The following is a 26,004-nucleotide window of genomic DNA, read 5'->3' as shown; positions in this document are numbered from 1 at the left end:
CCCCTCATTTTTATAAGAAAGTCAAGAGTAACTTTACTCCAATATTGCATCTTTCAAACTGCTGTGTTCACTTATTGTACATTTCAGGCACATATGGGATATGTCAAATGCACTAAATTTGACAACAAATCTTGACGAATGTCATTGTAACCTTGTATATGTAACTCACGTTGGCAGACACACATCCAACAACTCAAAATCTGACTCAAATGCACATGAACACGTTAAAAAGCTCTAATCATGTGATTTCTTTAAGGCACTACCCCCAGCTGCAGAAAACTGTGTTAGGCTGCCACTAGGAAATGCATGTCAATGAACATCTGTCAAAGTTTCATGCAACACATGAAACACATGATGCAACGCATCATTAAAGCTACAGGAAACATTTAACAATTAAATTACAACATAAATATATTTTACCATTTCTGCCATATTATTTCAGTGTTAACATGTGTTTGCCTTAATTCAACTAATAATTTCTGTAGCACAAAAACACAACAAAACAACTACTGTTGCAATGATTTTTGGTACACCAAGATAAAATGTCTCTCTCTCACAAGTGGGGACACAGATCCTGTCTGCAGGGTAGACTCAGGATTCGTCACGCAGCTGCAGCCGTTTGTTAGTTCAGTTTTGAAGTCTGTCTGTGAGGGGAATAATTCAATTTTCAGTGGGGTTTAATATCAGAATATTTTGACTGAGGACATTGACTAAAAAACAACTTAGGGCCATGATTTACTCATGTATGCTGATGATTTAACTACTCCTGCACATGTCAGCAGATTGACAGAAGGGAAACGGTGTTGAGGTTGACTTGCTTGCATTGCATTGTTGATCAGCTGTATTTGTTTTTACGGTGTATATTCTTCCACTTCTTTCTGTATTTGAGAAGGGCTGTGTAGATTTCACATGTGGGGAATATCTGGTGTAATTCAACTCCAGTGTTTTTCAGTAGGCTAATTACCGCACTGCCAATAAATGATTTCTGCACTGCTGGGAGAGTCAAGCTTCTCTGAACAAGCAGTGAATCATACAAAATAAATAATGGATCCCCATTGGGTGACTGTTGTACAGTATCACATTTCTTGGGAGTGAAGTGTTGGTGATGCTCTTTTTGGGTTGTGTTTCAAATTACCTCTCGAAACTTCTGTTCTGAAACCGGAGATATTAAGGCTACATACACATACAATACCTTTCTTCATGCTTTCTTCACGTTCCTTAGTTAAAACAAGAGTAATGATTCTCTAGTCAATAGTCTTGACTATTCTCTCATCCTGGACTGTCAAAACAAACAAATAGAATAAAGGATATGAAATGTTATCTTGCACACATATCTGACAGCATTATCAGGAGAAATCACTGAACTTTTCCAACGAGTTTAGTAATAAGGCCAACTGGTTCATGTCTTGTGAGTTGCGTAGAACATATCTGTATTCTGACCCAACTCTCAGTTGCGAGGCCTCTGTTATGTCCCCAGCATCCATGCTGGGTACATGTTTCTAAAGCTGTGATGCACCACTCAAATAGTTTGATTCATAATTCAGATCTATTTCAATTAAAACAGACCGTCATTTTTCTAACATATGGTGTTAAGTGTCATTGCACTAGAAAACCAGGCAAAGGTCAGAAGATCTGGGTCAGCCAAATCCCCCCATATTCTGTATTTAGGATAGTTATGAGGCACTATGATTAACCATATCATAAAATATTCCAGGTGTTTTTACTTTCTGAGATCTGGAATGTCTTAAATTGGACAGGAAATTGACTCAAAGTTCAGATCCATCCATCCTTCCATTTTTGAAACCACTTATCCTGGTAAGGGTCGTGGGGAAGCTGGAGCTACACATATCACACTTTTACATATTACAATAATTTTCAACCCATCACAGGTAGCAACACACTAAATTGGCGTCTATGACATTTACAATCATACTTTTTGTATTTAACTAAGAAAACCTTTCTACCCTATACACTTTAAACTAGCAAATAACAGAAATGGTAGCCCATCTGTCTATCAACCACAGACAACAGAACTTTGCAAAATCCATCAATTTAAACAATCATTATGCAGAATTACACAAAATTATGTCCACACATGAACACACAAGAATGTAGGTATAAGTCCTTTCTTGTTTTAGGTCCTGAATTTGGGAGATGATAGTGGTCTGCAATATCCTTTAACTGCTTCTGTTTTATCTTCTTTAGACCTTTTGTCTTGGCTAAGTGACAGAGATTGGGTTGACCAGGGTAACTAATGTCAATTTGGTGCAGTGTATGCCAATCCTCCTCCTCTCCTAATGTTTCCAGCTCTTGATGGTCATCATCATCTTCTGATTCAGGTGTTTGTTAATATGCAGAGGCTAGTCATGACAAATAGCTACTGATTTGTCTGGCCATTCTACACATCTCTGTTTTGAAAAGTAGTTGTCTTGTGTCATTTCTTGTATGTTTCATGTCCCTGGAAACTTTTGTTAGGTCTGTTGTTTGTCCAGTTTTGCCCCCCCATTGAAAATGTCAGGCAGATATGTTTTAACATTTTCTGACATTCTCTAACCTCTTATAGTTGAGGGTATAGCCCAGCCTTCCTCTTTGGATTTGCCTGGGATGATGGATTGTCCTATTTGCAATTGAAATGTGAGATTCCCTGGTCCAAATTGAGAAATTATGGATATAGCTTAAGCCCACTTCTTTCAAAGTTTATTGTAAGTGGATTCCCTCTCCGTTTCTCGACAATGTTGTCCAACATTCATGTGCTGTTCCATCTCTTCACTTATTGCAAAGCCAACCACACATTCAGTTTCAGGACAATGCAATTGTGTCTCTGTACCCAGTCTTTTGGATGACATTTGTCCTTGAAAATAATGGGAAGGACCACACGGTTGACATACACTAAGTGATATAGCCTCCTGTGACATTCATCTGAATCTCTGCCAGTGTTGTAGCCTTTCCATGCCCTCACACCTTCTACTTCAAACTGGAATTTGTTCAATGCCCTGATTCCCTCTAGCCTCTGCTCTCTGTGCTCTTTGCCCGCCATTGCCTCCACAACAGTTATTCTGCAGCCTTTGATACCACCGTGTGATTCTAGGGCTTTCTTCATGTCCTCTGCAGTTGCGTTTCTCATTCACATACCTTCTAATGTGCATTTTAATGGATGCAATCTTTCTGTCACGAATGTCCTTTCCACCTTGAGGGTCTGAGAAATCATAGTGTTAAATGGATATGCCTGGTCTTCCACCCAAAGATGGCAAGGATAACAGTAATGAAGCACTGTGATAACAGCCAGCATTATCTGACTGTAGGTATGTTGTAGACAGTGAGGGATTCTTAGCCTTGATGGTTGACAGCACATGCTCTAGAAAAGAGGCAACAGAGAACCACACAGTCTTGCACTCCACATTGTAGTTTCCATCTTCTCCTATGGTGATGACCGCTGACATATGCCACCTCCTCCCACGCTTCTCCATGTCATCTGCTCCACAAGCTCCTGGAGTCACAGCAGGGGTCCTAAGACTATCAAGGAGATAACATCTCTAAAGCCCCATTCACACAGGAACGTATACAGCCTTTTTCATGGCATTTTGTTGCAGGCAAGGTCTGTGTGAAGGGGTCTAAGTCGGTATATCGACACCAGGAATTCTCCACCTCAGGACCTAATCTAAGTGCTAGCATACTGGCAGCAACGTGTCAGTGTGAATGGAGCAGGATTAGGAATGCTGGTATATGACGCATCACAATATAACAATAAATCATTCAAAATAAATAATCTCTATACATAGGTAAACGTGTTAGACATATCGAGTTATTACATTTTAATTTAAGGCAGTAATGTCGAAATTTAAAAAAATGTAAAATAAAATCTGCACACCCAGACTTTTGGTGGATATAGATATACACACAATGTAATGTCATGCTTTTTGTCTAATATTTTAGTTGATTTGTCAAGACCCGTACAGTGCCTCTTGTTACACGACCGTGAACCGAGTCTCATACTGGGTTCACTGGTTAAAATGAACTCTGACCACTGGGTCCAGTGACCACACCGCAACAACACACAACCATACAACCTGATAAACTGGTAATACCATGAAAACACACCCTAGATTGACATATCATTTGCGTTTCCCCCTTTGACTATTTGTTGTTTTCAAGAGGCTCGGTCCTGAGTATGAACCGAACCGGCGCCCTGCTTAGAAACTACAGCCCACTAAATACAATGGAAGGAAACTGGCCAAGCTGCCTGTATTTTGCTGGTATTTTAGTGTGAAAAGCGCTTATGACTCATGTGGGAGGGGTTTAATCAGTGCTTGAATGCTGTAACTTATATTCTATGGAAATTTGATGGAACAGCCCCTGGAATTATACAAAAATAAATCATATTTTCATTCAATTTGGTAATATTAAGGTGTAATGACATGTGGATGCAGAATTACTGTTGTTACACCCTGATATACCACTATCAGAGCTATCTTGAAATGATTATGAAGACTCTGAAGCTATTCATTTGATATTTTTAAGTAAAGGTCATGACCACAAGTGATTAATTAATTAATTAATTTGAATTGTAAGATATTTACCCACAGCATACTCAATTTCAGCGTTTATGTATATTCTTCTAAAAATCAAATAGTGTCCCCCAAAGAGCGCCCTTTTCAGAAAAATGTTTTGAGATTTGATTAACTTTGAGCTTTGAATGCCGATACTAGCACGATAATTTAACGACCAGGGCTATACATGTTCATGGTCTCTTTTGATACTAAAAGTGGGGGGATTTGGTTGACCCCCTTGTTACTGATTTCCCTGTTTTTTTCATACAGTAACACTTAAAGTGTTGCTTAGGAATGCAGTCCATGTTGTCTCATTGATTGATATATTCTATTTCTGGGGGTGTATCTTGCCCTAAGGACTCTGATGTTGTGAACCATCTCTACTATCTCCCAAGTGCATGTGGTCTGTAACTTAATTGCTTCACAATGGACAGTTCGATCAGCTGATAAGGGTAATGAGAACTGACCCATGCATTAAGCTTGGATATCTGTGCATCTTGGAAATGTTAATTATCCAATCAGAGAACTGTATTTCTGCAAACCATTTGTTAGGGGACTTAGGGATGTAAAACAATGTTGTATCTCTGCATCTCTGCCTTTTAAACAGACAAATTACAGTATATTTAAATCCAGTAGAATAATTGCATTCTGTTTTTTTACATATTGTCAGGTATTTGTTAAGGTTCACTGATGAACATCAAACACAAAACCAAAACCTATGGAGAGTCTGACATCATTCAGTTCATTCAGCATGAGTTTAAAAGGTTGCCTGGCAAACAATTCTATTCTCAGTTATGATTTTCTCTGCAAGACAGGATTAATTATGGCAGAGAAAACATGGTGTGCCAATGCGTGTCCCTTTTGAGTGTGAAGGTCAAATATAATATGGTTATGTGGACGCTATTTGCATGCAGCCAACACAGTGATTGGAATCTGTGGGCAGACCAAGAGACATTTCTCCTGTGGGAACCCTCTTTTATCATGTTTACATCACAGTAAATAAAACCAAAAGTATAAAATAAGACATATCTCTTCAATTAGAGGAAGCTTTTGCAAGATTTTGTATGTATTGCTGATTCAAAATATAGCTCTGTTGCATTTTTCAAACATAACCTATTTTTTTGGTGTGATTCAAAATGTTTTTACACCATGGTCAAACATTTTTTTTACTACCCACAAAATGTAAATTATTAAGTTACTTGTCTGTATTGATTAATTCTGATCAATCCTGCTACTTTACATTCAGGAAATGAAAGCATGAGTCAAAACTGAATTGTGCTCTAAGCATGGACCAGATTCACGTGGACACAAAATATGTGTTTGTATTTCCTGTATACTGTAGACTGGTGTGCATTCCTTTATGGATGAATCCTGTTTAAATCCTTTAGCAGTTCAAAGACTGGGAAACAGTGTCATATACAATAAAACCTCCATGCTTGCAAAATATCAAGATGTGTCATATGTACCCTCAAACAATGGTCTGAAGTACATATAAAAGTCAGTAACATGTCTAAAGAAAAAAGTATCATAGTGCAGGACTTGCAATTAACTGACTTAAATTAAATTTTAGTTTAAATCTGAGCCTGCCCGTAAACAAACATGTTAAATGCACATTTAATCAAATAATAAAGGGAAAATATGAAGCTACAAACAGTCACACATTTAATTCAAAGAAGGACAAAGTAAATATAAATGTGAATGAACAACACTTTTGTCCTTGGATAATCTAATTTTTACCATTTAGATTAGTTTGTGAAAAATAATTCGCTGGTGCACACACACACACACACACACACACACACACACACACAAACTAATTTACATTTAAATACAATCCTTTCCATTTCAAAAAGACATCAAGTATTTGTTTTTGCCCCTTCCTATTTGTCATTGTGTAACAATTGCTACTGTAACTTTGAAGTGTATGATTTATTCAAATTAATAAATACATTGATGATATCTCGTTTAACTGTTTAAAATGTTCACCCTATTATATTATTTAAAACCAAAATACTCATGCAAACATAAACATATCAACATAATTCTGAGGAAAAATATTTTAAATTTGAAAAAATAATAACCCTCATTAATTCTACAGTACACAATATACCAAATGTTTTATTACAATGCCTTTCCAGTTAAATTTAAAATTATATACTTTTTAAGTTGCAGTGAAAGGATTAAAAACACAAACCTTTTAACAAAGATTAGTTGTTTTATGCACTTAAATCAATAATTAAATCAATAATATGTATTACTAATTTGTTATATTGTTATAAGATGATATGGGTGAAATAGAGGAAGAATTGTGTTTCTTTTATAATAACTGCTCACCTTCCCATTGCTCTACTAACAATCATCAATATACCTGTTTGTTACAAGATTATCTACATCTAATGTTGTAACTGATACAATAAAGCTAACCAAGTCAAGGACCATTCTTCCATTAGGTGCTATAAAGAATCACTGAAGCTCTCCTTAACTGTAAACATCTTGCATTATACTATACATTGAGTGTTGATGGGGAAATGCAAAGTGTTTATTTTTAAATGTTCCCATGAGGATGGAGGGTGCATGCTTAACATTAATTAATGTTATCAAGTGTTTGAGTAGACTACAAAAACACACAGGTATATTCTCGATACATGCTCTATATACTGATGAAGATCTTATAGAGATTGAAACATTGATCTGCATGTTCTGAAATAATATATTTTGGGGTTTTAAACGTTGTATATGTTCCCATTCGGTGGTTAATTATTAAATATGTATAATGACAAAATAGTAATAAATAGTGGTAAAAGATACATCATCATATGAGGGCCATCAGATTTACATTTTTCAAACCACAATCACTGTAAACACATATGTAGACTATAAGTTCTCTCAGCTTCTGATTCAGAGTTAACAAAACATATGGAGTGTACCCTAATTGCAAATTCATCCTTTGGAAAAATGATTATGTGTATATAGACACAATTTTAAATCCAAATGTGAATTAATGGCTTCTCTGAACTAGAAATGTAGGAGATACCTTTACATGTTTTTTTTTTGTTGTTTTTTTCTAAGATTTAGGGGAGGTACAGACATGGAAAACAATGAAGATACAAGACTCAAGCCTTTATTGTAGCTTTGAAAAAAACTATATATGCATTTACAGCAAACTGTACACTTAATTTCAGTTATATTCAATTGACACCCAGCCGTTCATGCCACTTTGGAGTGCAGAAAGATCTCCCAGCTTAAACACCAGGATTGTCCGTCCCATTGTCAAACATTGACATTTTGTGTGCTCATATTTATAATCATAGTGAAGGCAGTTGCAGTCTATTATTGTTGTTGTTGTTGTTGTTGTTGTTGTTGTTGTTGTATACTTAGGGTTAGACCAAATCCTACCTGTGAATTGCAGAGTACAAACCTGTATCCTATAGCTAGGGCTCAGCAATTTATACAGCAGGTCAATTGAAAAGGGAATATCAAACCCAAATTGCTGATTTGTACAAGACAAAAATTGTACAACTGGTAAAGATGTCTGACAGTGTATCTGTAGTTTTTGACGAGTGCACAGATGCAAAAGATCAGTACATTTTGCGCATTTTGTTTGTTCTCTGCGGTCTATCATACACCTTCGAGCTGAATGCTGCCTATTATTGTCCGATGAAATTAATCAGTGCTCCATGAATTACTCATCATTGGCACGTGAAATCTTTAAGCACATTTGAAATTAATTTGAATAATGTGACTGGATTTGACTGTGATTATGTGAGTTACATGATCAAGGCATACAACATAATTCTACGAGATTTACTGCCAAATTCAGTATACTTGACTTGTAATGCCCACGTAATAACCCTTGCCAGCATTCATGTTTTTATTTAGACATAGAGGAGTACATTGTTAGACATTACAAATGATTCAGTGTGTAGCTAGCAAAGATAAATCAAGAATAAAAGAGGTATAAGGTCATGGTTCTGTCATTGGTATTGATACTAATAAGTCAACAAAAAGAATGTCAATCAAAGACAAAATGACCTTAATAGGTTTCTAATTAATCATTAAATTAAATTAAAGTTTTGAGAGCTGTAATATGTTCCATCTTAATTACTAAAAATAAAAATCGAATGTATTTTATAATTTTATAATCTTTCATATTTCTAGTAGGACCAACCTTAGTGACCTTTCGAATGTGATAAGAATATCCTCCAATGCTTTATGCAAAATTGTTTTCTAATTGTGGAACCTTTTAAATCACATCTGTTGTGTGTAAAAACTCATGGGAGGAATGTATAGAGTTACTATGCTAGTCACATTCTAATTAAGAGGCAAATACTCACATCATAATCTTGATAAAGACTGAGGAGGAAGTAATTTAATTAAAAAGAAAACATTATCAATTGTAACAAGCCTGCAATACATTTTCATAAAACTATTATCACAGTCTAGTGTACTGAAGCTGTATGCCTTTTGCTTATAATGACTTTTTAATTAAATACAATTGGCTTGCCCATAGAATAGCCTTCAAGAAGATGGTAAAAATTGCCTGAATGAAGACTTGCCAAGAAGTTCCTGTTCATTTTAGACCATACTGATTTACTTTTTACATACAGCTCTGGAAAAAAAAATAAGAGACCACTGCAAAATTATCAGTTTCTCTGGTTTTACTATTTCTAGGTATGTGTTTGGGTAAAATTAACATTTTTGTTTTATTCTATAAACTACTGACAACATTTCTCTCAAATTCCTAATACAAATATGAATGGAATGGAATGGCTGCCATACATGTAGAGATGCCGATTTAAGAAAAATTGGCAGTGGTCTCTTAATTCTTTTTCAGAATATTTTGTAGCTGTGGTGAAATTGTTTTCAATAGTTATTTCTGCATTTCAGAAAAATAAACCCAAAGCAGAAATAAGACAAGAATGTGGAAGATAAATACAATTAAAAAGTGAAGCCATTTAAAAAAAGAATGATGTGTTGTTCTTAGGGTAATTAAGCACTGACATCTGGGTACTTTAAATAGCACTGAAATGCACTTGAAAATGACTTAGCTAAAGCGTAAGTACCACTGAGAGGGATCAGCTTCCTAGAAAAACTTGTGTCTAAAAACTTGGAGGATACAATGTTGTAAATGGCTTGGCATAGAGCAACACTTGTAAAACTGTAGGAAAAATTGGATTTTAAAGTACCTATAATGGTTTAATGGATACTTTACAATCTTAAATAGAGCAAAGGCGAGCAAATTACATTCTTAAAAAAGCACAAGTGAAAATCATTATTTTGTTTTGGGAGATCATCAAGACGAAAAGAATTGGTGGATTGCACATATCTATGAAACATGAAAGGAGGAAGAATCTGGGAGAGAAGCATGGCAAGCTATACGGCAATGATGAAAGAAAATTCATGTTAGTTTAGGAAATCACGATGATGATTCAACAAATTGTGCCTCAGTCCCACTAAGCAGCTTTTTCATTCCAAAGGTTGTAGAAGACATTTGTAAAACTGATAACACACAGCATCAAGCTGAAATTAAAACCACACTGCACTGTACATTTAAAAATACATTGTAATTAAAATTGACACAAACAAATCCTTCTAAAGAATGTTAATACTGTGAAATTAAACTAATGGACACACACTATTGACTTTTATGTAATGATGTTAGTCTCCTCTATTTGAGACTTCATATTATTAGCTACAAGATCTGCAATTCATTAAGGGTGCATCTTGTAGTGTAGTGGTCACTTGTGTTTTTTATTGTTGTTGTTTAAATTACTAAAACACACACACACATGCAAATGGTAAATACGGGAAACAGACAGCATTTTACAAAAAAAAACAATCTTGCAGTCATGAAAATAACAGCCTTGTGTCTAATAATAAGTATGTGAATAAATGACTTTAATCTGCAAAGAGAAAGGAAGAATGTAAACCAGCTTCACAACATCCCTTTTTAAGCTCTTTTTAATTGGGAAACTCCTGTGGGAGAAGTTTTTTCAATAAAGCGTCAAAGAGTAATGCAGCTGCTCACATATATTATTCAAGTGTTTCAGTGCAAGGGAAGAAGTCATGATTTTCTAGGGGAGAAAAAATGTAGATGGTTTAACCACATCAGTGCTGCACCAGTTCCCATTGAAGGGTGATTACTTGTCTGTAATGATGAAAAACTATTCAATGGCAGAGGATCACCTGGTTATCATATTTGCAAGTTCTCAAGGATATCCCTGTCCTAGAAAGTGCAGGATACTGGATGTGGGTTATATAAATGCAGGAGACTAACATAATTTCAGTTTAATGGATTTGTTAAAGCAAATTGTTTGGAAACAAAGACAGCAGTGTACACTACAGCCCTTTGCAGATATTTTTCTTATTTTTAAAAATGTTCAATCAAAGGCAGATTCGCTACTCCCTAGTCATGGAAAACAAATACTGTCACTGTTTTAATACTGGAAGTGCTCCAACTTAATGGAACTTTTGTTTTATGAATATAGATTTGTGTTTTTAAAATAAAAATCTTCTAAACAAGGTAACATTGATATGCTTATATTATAATAAATACCCCTGTTGAGGACCTTGCAAGAAAACTGATTACTGAAGGAATGGATTTTGATTACACATCATTAATTTGGTGTTTACTTAATAATGTACACTTCATATTTTATTGAACAAACTGTGGGCAGTTGATAGAAAATAAACATGTGGCCTTAACAACTATTGCAAACCTAGAAGGACCATTTTCAACAACCATTTTATACTTAAATAGAGCAAAAAAATGTGTTTCCTCATGTATTGCAGTTTCTCATGAACAAAATATATATTGGTTTCCTGTCTTCTATATTAAGTATTCTGCTTCCTCTCCTACTTGTTGGAGGGGATTGAGGTCAGAACTCTGAACAGGCCATGCAATATTTTCCAGGCTATTCTTTTTTTAAACACTGTCACACTTTCAGCAGTGTGACATGGTCCATTATCATCTTGACAGATGTACAGGCCCTCACTATAAAATTCTATCAATGCTGACAGTGCACCGTTTACCAAAATATCAAAAAACATACTGATAGCCATGCTGCCCTTCATAGGAAAGGAGGAAGAGGCTTTACATCAGACATACCAACCACCTCCTGGAGTAAAAGGGCAGGAGAGCAGTCACAGAATCGTTTCCAGCTTTCCGAGACATGCATTTGTTAATTAGTAATCCTTTGAAACTGAGTTTTGTTTTACTGTAAAGAAGTTTAAATTAAAAGGAAGTACTTTTAACACCGAAATAAGGAGGTATGTCTTTACATGGAGGGTGACTGGAGTCAGGATCAAGTTGCAGAGCCATGTTGCTGAAACAGACATCATAGGATTCTTCAAAGCAGCAGCTGGTTGAAATGCTTTGATCAGTTAGTTATTATCCTGTAACTGAATAAATTGAGGGGGCAAAGAGGGCTCCTATCATTCACAATCGTTCTTATATCTCTGTGTTTTAAATTTAAATAATACAGCGGTGAGAGAAAGTTTGTGAACCCTTTTGAGTGATCTGATTTTCTTGTATGTTAATTGTTTTATCAGATTCTCTTGATCTATTATTAGGACATAGATGAAGATCAGATACAATTTTAGGTCAAATTAATGCAGGAATACAGATCATTCTAAAGGGTTCACAATTCGCTCACTACTGTATTCACTACACTTACAGGGTCACATGGAAATGATACAGAATTCCTGCAAAGGACGGATAACTATGGATACAGCTTATCAAAATGGTAATTACCCATTGTATGATGTCTGATTGGCATTCACCTGCATTACACACATGCAGCTGTTAACCTGTTAACCATTATAAGGATGTACAGAAAGGGACAAATGTAATGATACGTATTCATGTTTACCTTTTATGCAGAGTATCTGTAATCTAGTGTAATGTTATGGGATGAATTTAAGTCAAAGATGAGTGGAATGATCATAAGTATGCTTTGGTACAATATGAGCACTGAAGTGGGAATACATTTCTGAAAAGCTATGTGAGAGAATGCCCTGAGAGTCTTTGGGGGTACTTTGTTCAGAAACATTTGCAGTAAAAATGGTATCTCCTACATTATTTTGAGACTATTATTTCAAGAAAATCAATATTTCATGGCAACTCTTCCTTTCTAATTTATATTTCAGTAAACCCATTCACGTGGTTCATAAACACTGTGTTTGAAGTTGATTCAAATGTCATTTGTACAGATGGAGGTTCTATAGGCTGTTCATGCACATATGATGAGAAAGCCATTTATCTTGCACACTGATGCAGATTATGAATAACTACCCAAGTTCTATGGAAAATGAGTGTCCTGTTTTTGTTTTCTTTATTCAAGCCATTTACTGGAATGGGATCAAGAACAATGTTTTTTGAAGTCTGATGCACTGTATAGCTAGTGAAAAGAACTATATAGCTTGCCTTTAATTCCTGGTTTCATATTCCAGTGACTACAGAACACCAAGCCTTGCAAAAAGGCATGCAAACATCCACTGTTAATGCTCACAATACAGAAACATGGAGTGCAGCGTAGGGAGATTACATTACAAAACATTATTGCACTATATTGTATACTTGTAAGGGCAAGTTTTGTCATGGCATCGCTGTCAAACACAATGGAGATTGCTTTTCAAAAGCAACCATGCCCTCTTAGTGAACTCTGTGATAACATTATTTCATAAAGGCTTGAAAAAGGCCCATAACAGCACCTTGGTTAAAGGGAGCAATATTGCTGGGTTTATAGTTTGCTGTATATTGATAATGCTTACTTATGATCTGCCTACCTTGGCATCCTATACACTATGCATGTACACGCACACAGACATTTATGGTTGACCAAGTAATAATGGCTGGGTATGATGGGGTCTACTTGACTTTGTTTACGTACATATAAAGTGGATTTATCCACCTTCAGTGCCCTACAATCCAGTATAATTTGTAATGGGCAACTTCTGCCTTGGCATGTATTAAAATATACGTTTGTTTTAATTTAAAAGGATGTTGTAATAGCCAACATGTTTTCAGTTATGTTATTCATTGTATGTGACATTATAGCCTAATTGCATTCAAACGGTGGAATGCACACATACAGTAATAATGTATTTTACCCGTGTTTCATATTAAAGTATGTAGTGCAACTTGGTAAAAAAATAGATAAATACGTAAATAAATAAACTACTTCGATAGATGACACATTCTGTATCCACCCTTTGAAAAGTCATCTCTACATCCACAGAGGAAAGGGTTGATATTACTTTCTCCTCCACTACCCCCCGCTTCAGTGCTGAAACTGGTCTGCAACCAGTAGCTTCAGCAGACCAACAGGTTTGTAACAACTTGTTTTTTACCTAAACTAAACAATACACAGCCTTTGCAATGTTCCCCAATATTGTCAATTTCTGGCCTGAAACTCCTTTAATAGACCTGCCTACAAACAGGACACATTTGTGTTAGCTAACATTTTACACCAGTACTTCAGTCTCTCTGTCTGAGTAAGTTTGTATTTATTTTTCTTACTCAGTATCTCTGCAAATGCCCTTATTGCATCTTAACTGACATACAGTGCATTTGCTTTTTGTAGAGCCTAATTCCAATTGCAGAATATATGAAGCGGAGGAAGTTAATATTTTTAAATTAACTCAAGAGATGTTTCCTTGACTGCTGAAGTTTGTAATTTTGCTGTTTATAAATCATTGAGCATGCAGAGTGAAAGGCCACCAACAAAGCCAAACAGATACATGTGCAGGGGGGTCGCAAGACCTCAGCTCTCCCCGGGGCTGACAGTAATTTCTCCGGTAGGACTGGGGGGGGTGGGTGGTGCTGACGGTGATTTCTCCGGTAGGGGAGAGGTTCAAAAGATCGGGGGCTAAAGCCCCGGCAGCCCGGTTCAAACGACGCCAATGCACATGAGATGTCTGGGTACAAATGCATGTGGGATGAAAGTACATAATTGGATTGTAGTCAAAGATACTGGAAATAAGTTCCACACTGAGGTAAGCACCCACTCAGAATAGAGGCCTGTATGCATAGAAATACTTTGTTACTGTGGTTACTGTGGTTAACATACATTTTTTAAACAGATTTTCTCTAAGAAGTGTGGTAATATTACATATTGCAATAGATGGTCATATAAGTTAAATGCACTTTCACTTTCATAGTTGTCATTTTAGTGTACTGCTCCATGCACTAGAACATGCAAGTTGTAGGACATATAGGAAGAAATAATTTAAAAAAAACTAAAAACAAAGGAATGTCTGAGAAAGAGATTGTTGAGTGTGAATTGGATAAACAAGTTAAAACACATAGTGCATAGGGGACTCCTGAGACCTGGAGCTCAATGGGTTGATCTCTTATCACCTTGACTTACTCATCCTGGCTTAGTGATCTATCCACTATTCTACACCTTCCTACTCCCATAGGTTAGTGAAGTGGGGATTGGTTTTCCAAGAAGTTAAGAGCAAACTGATTGCACTGGAGCGTGTGCTCAATCCTCCAGAGTCGCAGCGTTGCCATGGTAACTCTGAAACTGGCCTTTTCATAGTATATTAAGGAGAGAACTGGCATAAAAGTGAAATGGAGGAATTCAGTTGATAAAAAAATGGCCCAATATGTCTTAGACAACAGGATTCTGAGATGTATTCAGTATAAACTGAGCAGACCCAAGATCATCAGTTGTGTGTCTATGGGGATATATCATTTTATAGGGTAGCAGGTTAATTCCCCTTCTGTTCCCTGCACTACTATGCTTCCCTCCAAGGAGCAGACTTGTAGACTTGACCATTTTTTAAACTAACAAATATGTTCATGTGGTCTTGTGTGTGAGGACTTAAAATGCATTGATCCAATCATCTTATTAATCATTTTAAATAAATAAAAAGAGCAAGCCTTACTGTTAAAATATTCATCATGAATTACCTATTAAAATATAATATGGAAAATCAAATTAAATAATTAAATATCCTTGCCTATGTATGTTTTGTACATAAACATGATTTTAAAAATGCAGGGAAAATATAATACCAAGGGGATCCTGCCAAATAAAATTGGAACATTACTGCAATTCTCACTCCTGTTAATGAAACAGTGCCAGTTATGAATGAACTATGTAAAGGCTTTTATGTCAATGGTGTCTGAATTTAACTGTAAAATTAAATGAAAACATATTTGTGTTCTATGCTATTCCAAACATTAGTGAAAGATAAAGCAACTACATTTTAATATAACAAACTACTTTAACAGAAGAAATTATGTTGGTAATTCTGTCTACTTGATTTCAGATTTATTTTTGAATGCAGACCTGTGCAAACTGTCAAACATACAGAATGTCCAGGTCGGAGGCACACTATATTCCACGTTCATTTGTATGTTATGGTTGTTGTCTTTTTTATCTCCCAATGATTCCTTGCAGATACAGATACATATGTAATATGTATACCCGTCTGTTACACAGCAGAGAGTGTACAAATCCCTGGTGCTGTCTGACCTTTTGGCATTGCACTCATTTGGTCTGTGTGGTTCAGGTACTGAAATGTGAGGTACAAATGCAATTTCTGAACACAAATACCATTTTAGTTACATGGCTCACATTAAGCAGATTGATGCCTTTGCTTCCTGCAGATGTTAGAGTGGTAGAATGTAAGATCGTGTCACTCCAAAGAGTTATTTAGAGTTCATAAATCCCCCATGTCTTGAGATTATTACTTTGGCATAGTGGATTTGCCTCTTGCTTGTGCTGTGTGGCTCAGCGCTAAGATGTGAGTCTTTTACAACAGTTTAAATCTACGGCCATGGATCAAAAAGAGTAAGGTAAGGGGTAACAGATTCCATGGAATCTTATTGGCTAGCAGTAATGTATTAGAAATGGCAATGGACACATGTTTATTTATAAATAAAAGTGTAAATTAATCTATTCATGAGAATGTTTGGGAAGTAATTCATCCAAAAATAATTCTATAGGTGTTTTTGCTTCGCTGAATCTCAAATTACACTTTATCTGAACAATCTTGGGAACATACTGATGTAAGACTGCAATCTAACTCTGCTTTGTGATTTTAATTCTTTAAATAAAGGCCTTGGCTCTCTGTTTCTGTGTCCTGGTACATTCTAGGGAATACAACCACAGACTTTTAATATCTTAGAAAATAACTTCTGTCGAACATTTAATATTTTTTAAATAGATGCATCTGATGTATTTTACCAACTCAATCAATATTATAGTATAAGATCATAGATGAAGCATAACAGTTAAAAACATGAAAACAGTTCACAGTTTATGAGGTTTCTTCTGACATACTGTATATAAAAGTTGAATGTGAAAATATTCTCATGTGATACACTCACCTAAAGGATTATTAGGAACACCATACTAATACTGTGTTTGACCCCCTTTCGCCTTCAGAACTGCCTTAATTCTACGTGGCATTGATTCAACAAGGTGCTGAAAGCATTCTTTAGAAATGTTGGCCCATATTGATAGGATAGCATCTTGCAGTTGATGGAGATTTGTGGGATGCACATCCAGGGCATGAAGCTCCCGTTCCACCACATCCCAAAGATGCTCTATTGGGTTGAGATCTGGTGACTGTGGGGGCCAGTTTAGTACAGTGAACTCATTGTCATGTTCAAGAAACCAATTTGAAATGATTCGACCTTTGTGACATGGTGCATTATCCTGCTGGAAGTAGCCATCAGAGGATGGGTACATGGTGGTCATAAAGGGATGGACATGGTCAGAAACAATGCTCAGGTAGGCCGTGGCATTTAAACGATGCCCAATTGGCACTAAGGGGCCTAAAGTGTGCCAAGAAAACATCCCCCACACCATTACACCACCACCACCAGCCTGCACAGTGGTAACAAGGCATGATGGATCCATGTTCTCATTCTGTTTACGCCAAATTCTGACTCTACCATCTGAATGTCTCAACAGAAATTGAGACTCATCAGACCAGGCAACATTTTTCCAGTCTTCAACTGTCCAATTTTGGTGAGCTTGTGCAAATTGTAGCCTCTTTTTCCTATTTGTAGTGGAGATGAGTGGTACCCGGTGGGGTCTTCTGCTGTTGTAGCCCATCCGCCTCAAGGTTGTACGTGTTGTGGCTTCACAAATGCTTTGCTGCATACCTCGGTTGTAACGAGTGGTTATTTCAGTCAGAGTTGCTCTTCTATCAGCTTGAATCAGTCGGCCCATTCTCCTCTGACCTCTAGCATCAACAAGGCATTTTCGCACACAGGACTGCCGCATACTGGATGTTTTTCCCTTTTCACACCATTCTTTGTAAACCCTATAAATGGTTGTGCGTGAAAATCCCAGTAACTGAGCAGATTGTGAAATACTCAGACCGGCCCGTCTGGCACCAACAACCATGCCATGCTCAAAATTGCTTAAATCACCTTTCTTTCCCATTCAGACATTCAGTTTGGAGTTCAGGAGATTGTCTTGACCAGGACCACACCCCTAAATGCATTGAAGCAACTGCCATGTGATTGGTTGATTAGATAATTGCATTAATGAGAAATTGAACAGGTGTTCCTAATATTCCTTTAGGTGAGTGTATAAAGAGGGGTGTGAAGTGGGTGTGAAAATTGCAGCAGCAAAAAAATAAATTAAGTTAAGAAATAAAGTAACAAGACTATATCAAAAATAACTTCAGTATGTCCATATTGGTTAATATGATGTGAATAGCACTGAAGAGTCATTGGCTGGGTGATACAATTATACAAAATCTAACCTTCAAATATCCACAATTCAAAGTTAAAACAAATGTAAACACTGATGCGATTAATTTAAATAAAATGAGAGAGAAGTCTATAGATGAGAGTATTGACAAATAAACTCATACACATAATTAATGGAGCAGATGAAAGAAGTCTATCATTTTAAAATTAACCTCCATGAATATTAATTAGATAAGTGATGTTTGCATGCTCTTTTATTTTAATTTAAGCTACACAAGCTCAGCTAATTCAAATTATGTTATACCAATAATATAAATGATGATTCATTAAGAGCATGCTTCAAAAATAACAACAAGAATTAGTTCCTTCAATTAAATAATTAAAGATAAAAGCATTACCTTCATTGTCCTTCAGTGTGAAGTTAGGGTTAATTGGAAGCTCACTTGCTAAAGAGAACTGGAACCGGGGTCCATTTGCAAAGTCATCTTTGTCTACAGCACTAATTGTTTGAATGACCTATCAAAAAGACAGATAAAATGTTCATGTTACTTAACATATCACCTTGATTAAACAGTATCCAGAGCACATCAAGTGTTCCTGCCCTTAGTTTTGCATTTTTATTGAAAAAGCAGTGCCAGAATGCTATGCATCAGATCTCTCTTATAATCTGTGTCTGGAACCATTTCCATCTTGATTTTCAGCCATCGATTAAAATACCACCAAAATCCACAACTAAAACACAAGCCAGTAGGACCCAAGACCATTGCAATTTTATAGTCCTGCCAATTGGCTTTCTTTGGGGTTGTTAACCTAATCAGCTTCTATTGCAGAAGAGCAGAGAACCATCACAGTATGTTGTAGCCAATTACAGCTTCCCATGAATCATCAGTTCAACCTGGTTCCACAGGGACTTGCAGTGCAACATTCAATTTCTACAGCTAAGTCAGGTTAGCATACTGTTTTCTACATTTTCTTTTCTTTTCAAAAGCAAAAACAAATATTTAAAGCAACCCACAGATCACTTCATTTATCTAGAGCAGTGGTTCCTAACCTCCAGGGAGTGTTAGGATCAGGGGGACCATGGAGGGTCCATGGAAAATAAAATATGTAAGTAAAGGTAGCTCCCGAATAACATAATTTATTACCACAAATACAGGTGTTCCAATGGTTCTGATAACTGGGACATCTCAATTTGATATAATGTATTACTCTGGTGATGATCACTACCGGAGATTCAAAGTTACTAGCCATCAAAACTAAGTCACGAAACCTGTTGGATGCAGCAGATGATACGCTCCTCGGTTTCGTGTCCTGGCTGGAAACATTTAATTAAGCACTGCACTGTTTTTTTTAATGCAAATTATTTTGCTGCACTGAATTTGATTTGCTTCCTGGTGAACCTGAAGAAAGTTTTTGAAAATAACTGTCCTGAGTACTGATTATTTCTGTATGTTTTACTGGAGCCATATGGAAATATATTATATAAATTGAGTGGGCATCCATACTTGAGGATTGGGGGGGTATATAGGTGCAAAAAGGTTAAGAACCCCTACTCTAGAGTGTATAATGGAAAAATACTGTTGCAAGGAAAAAAAAAAACCATTGGAACTGTGATTCATTTGTCATTTTCTTTATACTTTATTTTAATTATCTAACAATCAGTATGTTCTAAAATTGCTCTTTTCTACTAAATAAATAAATAATCTCAAAATGCAAAACATTTAATTCCCACAGGATTATTTGTGGTTACTATGACAATGAAATATCTTAAAGGACAACATCAGATCTTCAAGTAAACATGTTATTTCTCTACAAAACATTACATTTAAATTCTGCCAAATCAGACGTATTTATTTCTCTTGCATATGCACAGGTGTTACATTTGCTTTAGCTGAACTCCAAATAACACATACACTTTGCTTAATCTGTTGTTCTATAAACTCAATGATGCTGAATGAAGTGCAGGTCTTTCAGATTAATCAAAGTTCCCATGCAAGGCTGAGACTACTGTACTTTAACACCTGAATGTGAATCCAATGTGAAAAATGGTTGGATTTTGATTATATCTTGAATTCTGTAAGCAACAGAAAATGTTAATGATTTGTTCTTTTCAGTGAGCAACCAGAGTAGAGTTGCTGCACTGTGCTCTCTTGCCCTGGACACTTTGAAACAGAACAGGTTTATAATGTTGTGTCTTCTCAACATGTATTGTTAATCACTGCAAGTGAGAATTATAATGCTATAATCTTCCATGGAATAAACCATACAGTGCATCTTGAATATATGTTTGTATCCAGTTCAAAACATTTTATATTTGCAAAATGTATGTCTCATCTTGTAATGCTGTCTTGTTGCAATTAATAACATGCTTTAACAAAAGCTCAAATATCCTAAATAGTTTAAATTATCAGTTCAATTTTTCTTAGAAGTGCTTTATTGAATATTGTTCAAATTTTCACTTTACTAATTAAGTCAGTGTTTGTAAAGTTTTCCTTTAATGATGAATCTGCTCTAGTTCTTGATTGTTTTTGTCTTTTCTTCTCGCTGATTGTACAAAATAAGCAGCCATCTTAATATAAATGGAAAAATATTAACAGGGAATATAAATGTGATCTGAATCAAAACAGACATGCTTTGCTGCACACATGCCAACTCTGAATGACTGATGATTATCATTGCTGTGTAACACACAGAAAGCATTTTTTCCCGCTTCGTGCACTTAATGCAGCCTATCTAGTGCTGGAAACATCAGTGTTCACTGAATAATTTATAAGGTCAAGATGCTTGAAATGCTGTAGTGCTGAAAATAAATCTATCCTTCTTGTCATACACTGAAGCGAATGGCAAACACGGGACACAACAGCTTACCTGCCCGGGTCTTGAATTTTCACAAACAACTACATCCCCATCACCGGCAAGCTCAGGCGGGTTGTCATTGACATCTAAAATCTGAACTGTAACGGGAACATGACTGAGGAGACTGGGGTTGTCTGTTCAAAGATTTAAAAAATAAAAAGGATAAAGAAAGAAAGAAAAATAAAGAAAACAATGACAATCACAAACAGATACATTCATGTATTATAAGATTTATATATAAAAAAACAATCAAGCTGTCACTCAGGGCTCTTAATAAGTAAGGATCATAATGAAAACAAAATGCTTAAAAACGTGATTCACTTCACTTTAACTATGGTTCTAATTTAAACCCATTGTGTCAATTGCAACAAATCATCAGGACTAATATGGGTGGGTATTACCTAGTACTGTTATATCCAGGGATTGTTCCCAGCTGGATGTGTATGTGAAATGCTAAAGCATGCAGAAGAAAGTTTGAGAGTTGCTGCTCTAGAAGGTTAAGCATGGTTGATGTTCTATCAAATACATAGAATAACAATCTGAAGGTGAAGTACCTGTGCCAGCAAGCTAATATGTTCCTTGCAAATGTTAAAATAAATAAATACAATATAAATAATATCACAAATGACTGTATATGCATATAATAACTAATACTTATTCTTTAAACTCAAATAAATCGGTTCAAATAATTATATATATATATATATATATATATATATATATATATATGTGTGTGTGTGTGTGTGTGTGTGTGTGTGACTGGTAACTAATACCTTTCGGCTTGACATTTATATGGACTTTACACAACATATTACACCTATGGCAATTTAGCTGTATTAGCAATAGACAGCTTTTTCTCACAGTTTTTGATATGTAATATAACAGCTTAGGCTAATACTAAGTTGCTCACTCTTACTGTGTTTCTCCATGAACTGTGAAAGAACAAAATCACTGTCATGACAGGAACTCATGTCCCAGGCAACCTCTAATCAAATATGTTAAGCCTTAAATAATCCACATATTCAAGCCGATACTGTCAGCTAAGGTATAATTACGATAGGTAATGCATGTGGATGAAGCATTTTAGAACTTTAAAATTAATCTCAGGATTGTATTTCACTAGCATCTAGTTACATACTTTCTTATCCCTCACAATACTGAAGCTTATATCACCTCCCGTGAGCAACTGCTGTAAAGTGTTAATCTGATTAATTGACTATTAATGAGTGGAAAAATATTCTTAAATGTGTTTTATTGCCTTGGGGATGGTCCAGTGAAGTGCCGGGGTGATAAGTAACTGGACTTTTAAACTGGGCATTCGAGTTCTGGCAACTTCAGTTCTGTTGTTTCTGTTCAATTCTGTCAGCGATTAACATAAGTGAAATGGACAGAAAAAACTTTTTTTCAATATACCTGCTTAAACGCCCTCCAGACAAAACCACACACATTAATTACTATAAATACGTTTTACAAGAAAGGAAACTCAAAAAATATAGATAAGTCTTGGTCAATTATACTTGTTTTACGATACAAAATGTGTAAATATACTTTTTTCCTTCTTTAGGCTAAAAACAGATGCTATTATTTACTGCACCATGTTCCACAGATGATTATATTTGATGTTCCCTTCTGTGACAATACCTAAGGCCTTAAACTAGTAATGAATAAATCTGCTTTTGAAGAACCCAGCTCTTTCCAGAAGCATTGGAAATCTTCATCTGTCTCTGTGTTTTTTTGTGAAATGATGACTGTGTTCTATATATTTTCTTTACCAGCTTTAAATCCTTTTGATGCTTCTTTTGCAATTCAAAATATTTGTATGGATACAGAGACTTAAGCCAGTTACGGCAGCAAGCCTAAATCATGATGATAATACAAAATAATACATAATTATTTATATAGCACCTTTCCTGGTCAGTGGTCATGGTAATTTTAACACAATATACAATACAGACATATGAAACAAGAATAGGGATTAACAAAACACATTTGAAGAATCTAGCCATTCACAAATAGAGAAGGATAGGAGTAAAATCAGAGATTAAACTAATTATTTAAACAAAGAGTATAGTATAAAGAATACATTTTATTCTTTTTAAAATAATATTATTTAACATTTCAATTGAGGGTGAAGCTCTGATAAAAGGGTGGTTGATACTTCCACACATGGGTGTATAAAAAGAAAAAAGAAGCTAGGTTTACATTACGTGTCCCTAATTACTAATTACTAGTTATTACATGTTACAGTGTAAATGCAGTGTAAAGAGGCATAATTACAGTGGTAGTTACCAAGTACATACACAGTAATTAGGGACACTTAATGTAAAGTGTTACCGCTAGGTTAAATAGTCTGGTGCCAGTCCTTCAATGCCTTACATACAAGTGAAACAACTTACATGAATCCTTAAATGACCCAAATGCCAGTGTGTGATGACAATAAAGGCGTAATTAAAGTGTGTTATAGCATGACTTGTAAGACTAGATAATGTAGCATACTAGTAGTCCAATCTAGATTAAATTAAGACATTTACTGTTGTTTCAGCATCCGAATAGGTCAGATAGTCTAATTTTAGCACTTCAGCACTGTAAATAACAAATTATTGCAAATTTAGATCAGAATCAAAGATTCCCCCCGAATTTCTAATCTCAGATTTAAACCCAAGTCTGTTTTTGCTGCATTTTTGTTTATTTCTTTCAGTCTGTAATTTTGGTTTACTTGTAGGACATTTCCCTGATATTATTCAGTAAGGAACTTGAATAAAACTTCAATAAGAGAAGTTTTCACTACATTAGAAATTAGTCAGTCTCCAAGCTAACTATTACATGTGGTGCAAAGTATTTTCTATTCATTAGATATGACTTATACAAGTTCACGGCAGTTTCAGAAACACCCACCAGTTCTCTGATAAAATGCATTAAAATGCCATGATTTGCACTGTATTTTTGCACTTTGTTTTGCACTTATGATGTAAGTCGCCCTGGATAAGGGCGTCTGCCAAGAAATAAAAATAATAATAATAATGATTCACGAGCAGCACTCAGGTCTATACAGATCAAAACAGTAGACAAACAAGTAGATTATTTTCCACTCAGTTTAAGTGTTGACCTGACTGAAACATCTTGACATTTGAGTATGCCACTTCTACATACAGCAGTTCCTTTCGAAGTGAACCAGAATGTATTTGCGTTCATATTGCAAAAACAATAATAATAATAACAATAATTGGCAGAGCAATGTCACAAACGTATGTAAGTTCAAAGAAATCAACAACCCCTTTCTAGTGGTTTAGGTTCATTTGGTTTGATCCATATCTTGGTGCGATTACAACAATATCAGAGGTTTCACGTATATCTCCAAATGAACCAAACTGCATGTCAGTGTGAATCAAACTGTAGGTGTGAAAGGCCCCTTGATCTCTAATAGTTATGTGATTTGAAAATAGTTACAGACTTTTTCACATTTACTGAAAGAGGCCCTAATATGAAAAATAAGGGGTGGTGGGGGATTAACTAATCTGTCAATAGATTTCTCAGAAAGATTAGAAAAGCACCACATACTGCTGACCTTTGCTGGTTTTACTGTAATTATAATGAAAACAGTCTCAGAGTAGCATAATGTATTTATAATTTTGTAACTCTCCATTTATGTTCTGCCTTTCGCTACTTTCTTTTCATTTGACAGATGGCATTGTTCACTTAAGGTGTGCTATGCAATATTGCCATCTGCAATCTACCTGAAGTAATCTTAGTGAATACCTTTACCGTGGATTCACACATCTACTAAAATGATCAAAAGCCATCAAAGCTCTATGCATTGTATTATTAGTTGCCTTTTACAACACTGTGGTTGCATTTGATAGGTATAGAGTACTTGTGTATTGTTCTTTACATATCACTTAGTCATATAATTAATGTTTTAATTTTTACAAACCAGTATTTGTTAAAAAAAATACGAGGTTGCTCTGTGTAGTGTTAGTATTACAAGTCTGCATGTTTTCATTCTTTTGGGGGAAAAAATATTATATGTATGTACTTGGAGGGCACTGTATAGTGTTTAAGCGTCTCTTCAGGATGAAATGGCCATTTGCAAAACATAAGGCATGGTTTTGTTACACATAATAGTTGAATGAAAAATAAAATGTAAGTTACTGATGTTGATTTATTGTTCTTATATCAATACTATATAGCAATTAGCAAGTTTTGAAAACATTAACTTTTATTTTTTGCAAAATGTTTTACATGGTGCACACTTTTTTACATCTGGAGATGAACTGGTTAATGTTGCCATTTTATACATATTAATTGTATGACATTCAGGAGGATCTTTTTTTCTCATCAAATTATCTATGCATACACATTTCCTTTTTTGCCAATTTTTTTTAAAAAACGACTGTAATCGGTCAAACTATTGATTTAAATAAACCATGCTATTGGAATGCATATCATATTTAACTATTGAGTGTCACATGTGCTATAAATGTTAATCTATGAAATAAAGCAGATCATTTGCAACTTTATCAGAGCATTTCAAACTGTTTGAGTCACCGAGACTCAGACTTTCAGACTTTTTTTCTTTTAATTATTATTTTTAATCAATATTCTGTGAGAGGAAAACGTATAAAAGCAAAGAGATTGTAACACATATAGGCTGCAGGGAGAAGGAAGTAGAGATAAGCTTTAAAATGTCCTTGGTGAGTGTAGAAGCTGTAACTTAATCAGATTCTCACAGAAAATGTTTCCCCGCGTGTGCTGGGAATGTGCATGTCATTCAGAAGCGCTCAATACATTGCTGAGAGAAGATGTGAAAAGTGCTTTCTCTAGGTCATTGGAAATTAGTCATGCTGAATTTCAGCATTCTACCATTACAATGATCATTGATTATGTCAAATAATATAATTAATATTGTGTACAAAATATTAC

The 26,004-nt window shown here is 35.4% G+C and overlaps 1 protein-coding gene across 1 annotated transcript in view; it reads right to left on the bottom strand.

Moving 5' to 3' along the window:
• The window catches only part of LOC136768121 (cadherin-18), a 157,953-nt gene that overhangs the window by 9,755 nt on the left and 122,194 nt on the right, over positions 1–26,004 (bottom strand). Inside the window, exons 9-10 of the mRNA XM_066722178.1 lie at positions 21,097–21,218; positions 18,627–18,744 (exon numbers count right to left, since the gene is read on the bottom strand). Of these exons, the coding sequence (XP_066578275.1) occupies positions 18,627–18,744; positions 21,097–21,218 (240 nt within the window). The remainder of the gene's footprint in view (positions 1–18,626; positions 18,745–21,096; positions 21,219–26,004) is intronic.

The sequence above is a fragment of the Amia ocellicauda genome, chromosome 2 (genome assembly GCF_036373705.1).
Source record: "Amia ocellicauda isolate fAmiCal2 chromosome 2, fAmiCal2.hap1, whole genome shotgun sequence".
NCBI classification, from domain to species: Eukaryota; Metazoa; Chordata; class Actinopteri; order Amiiformes; family Amiidae; genus Amia; species Amia ocellicauda.
This window is presented reverse-complemented; position numbering and strand designations above follow the sequence as displayed.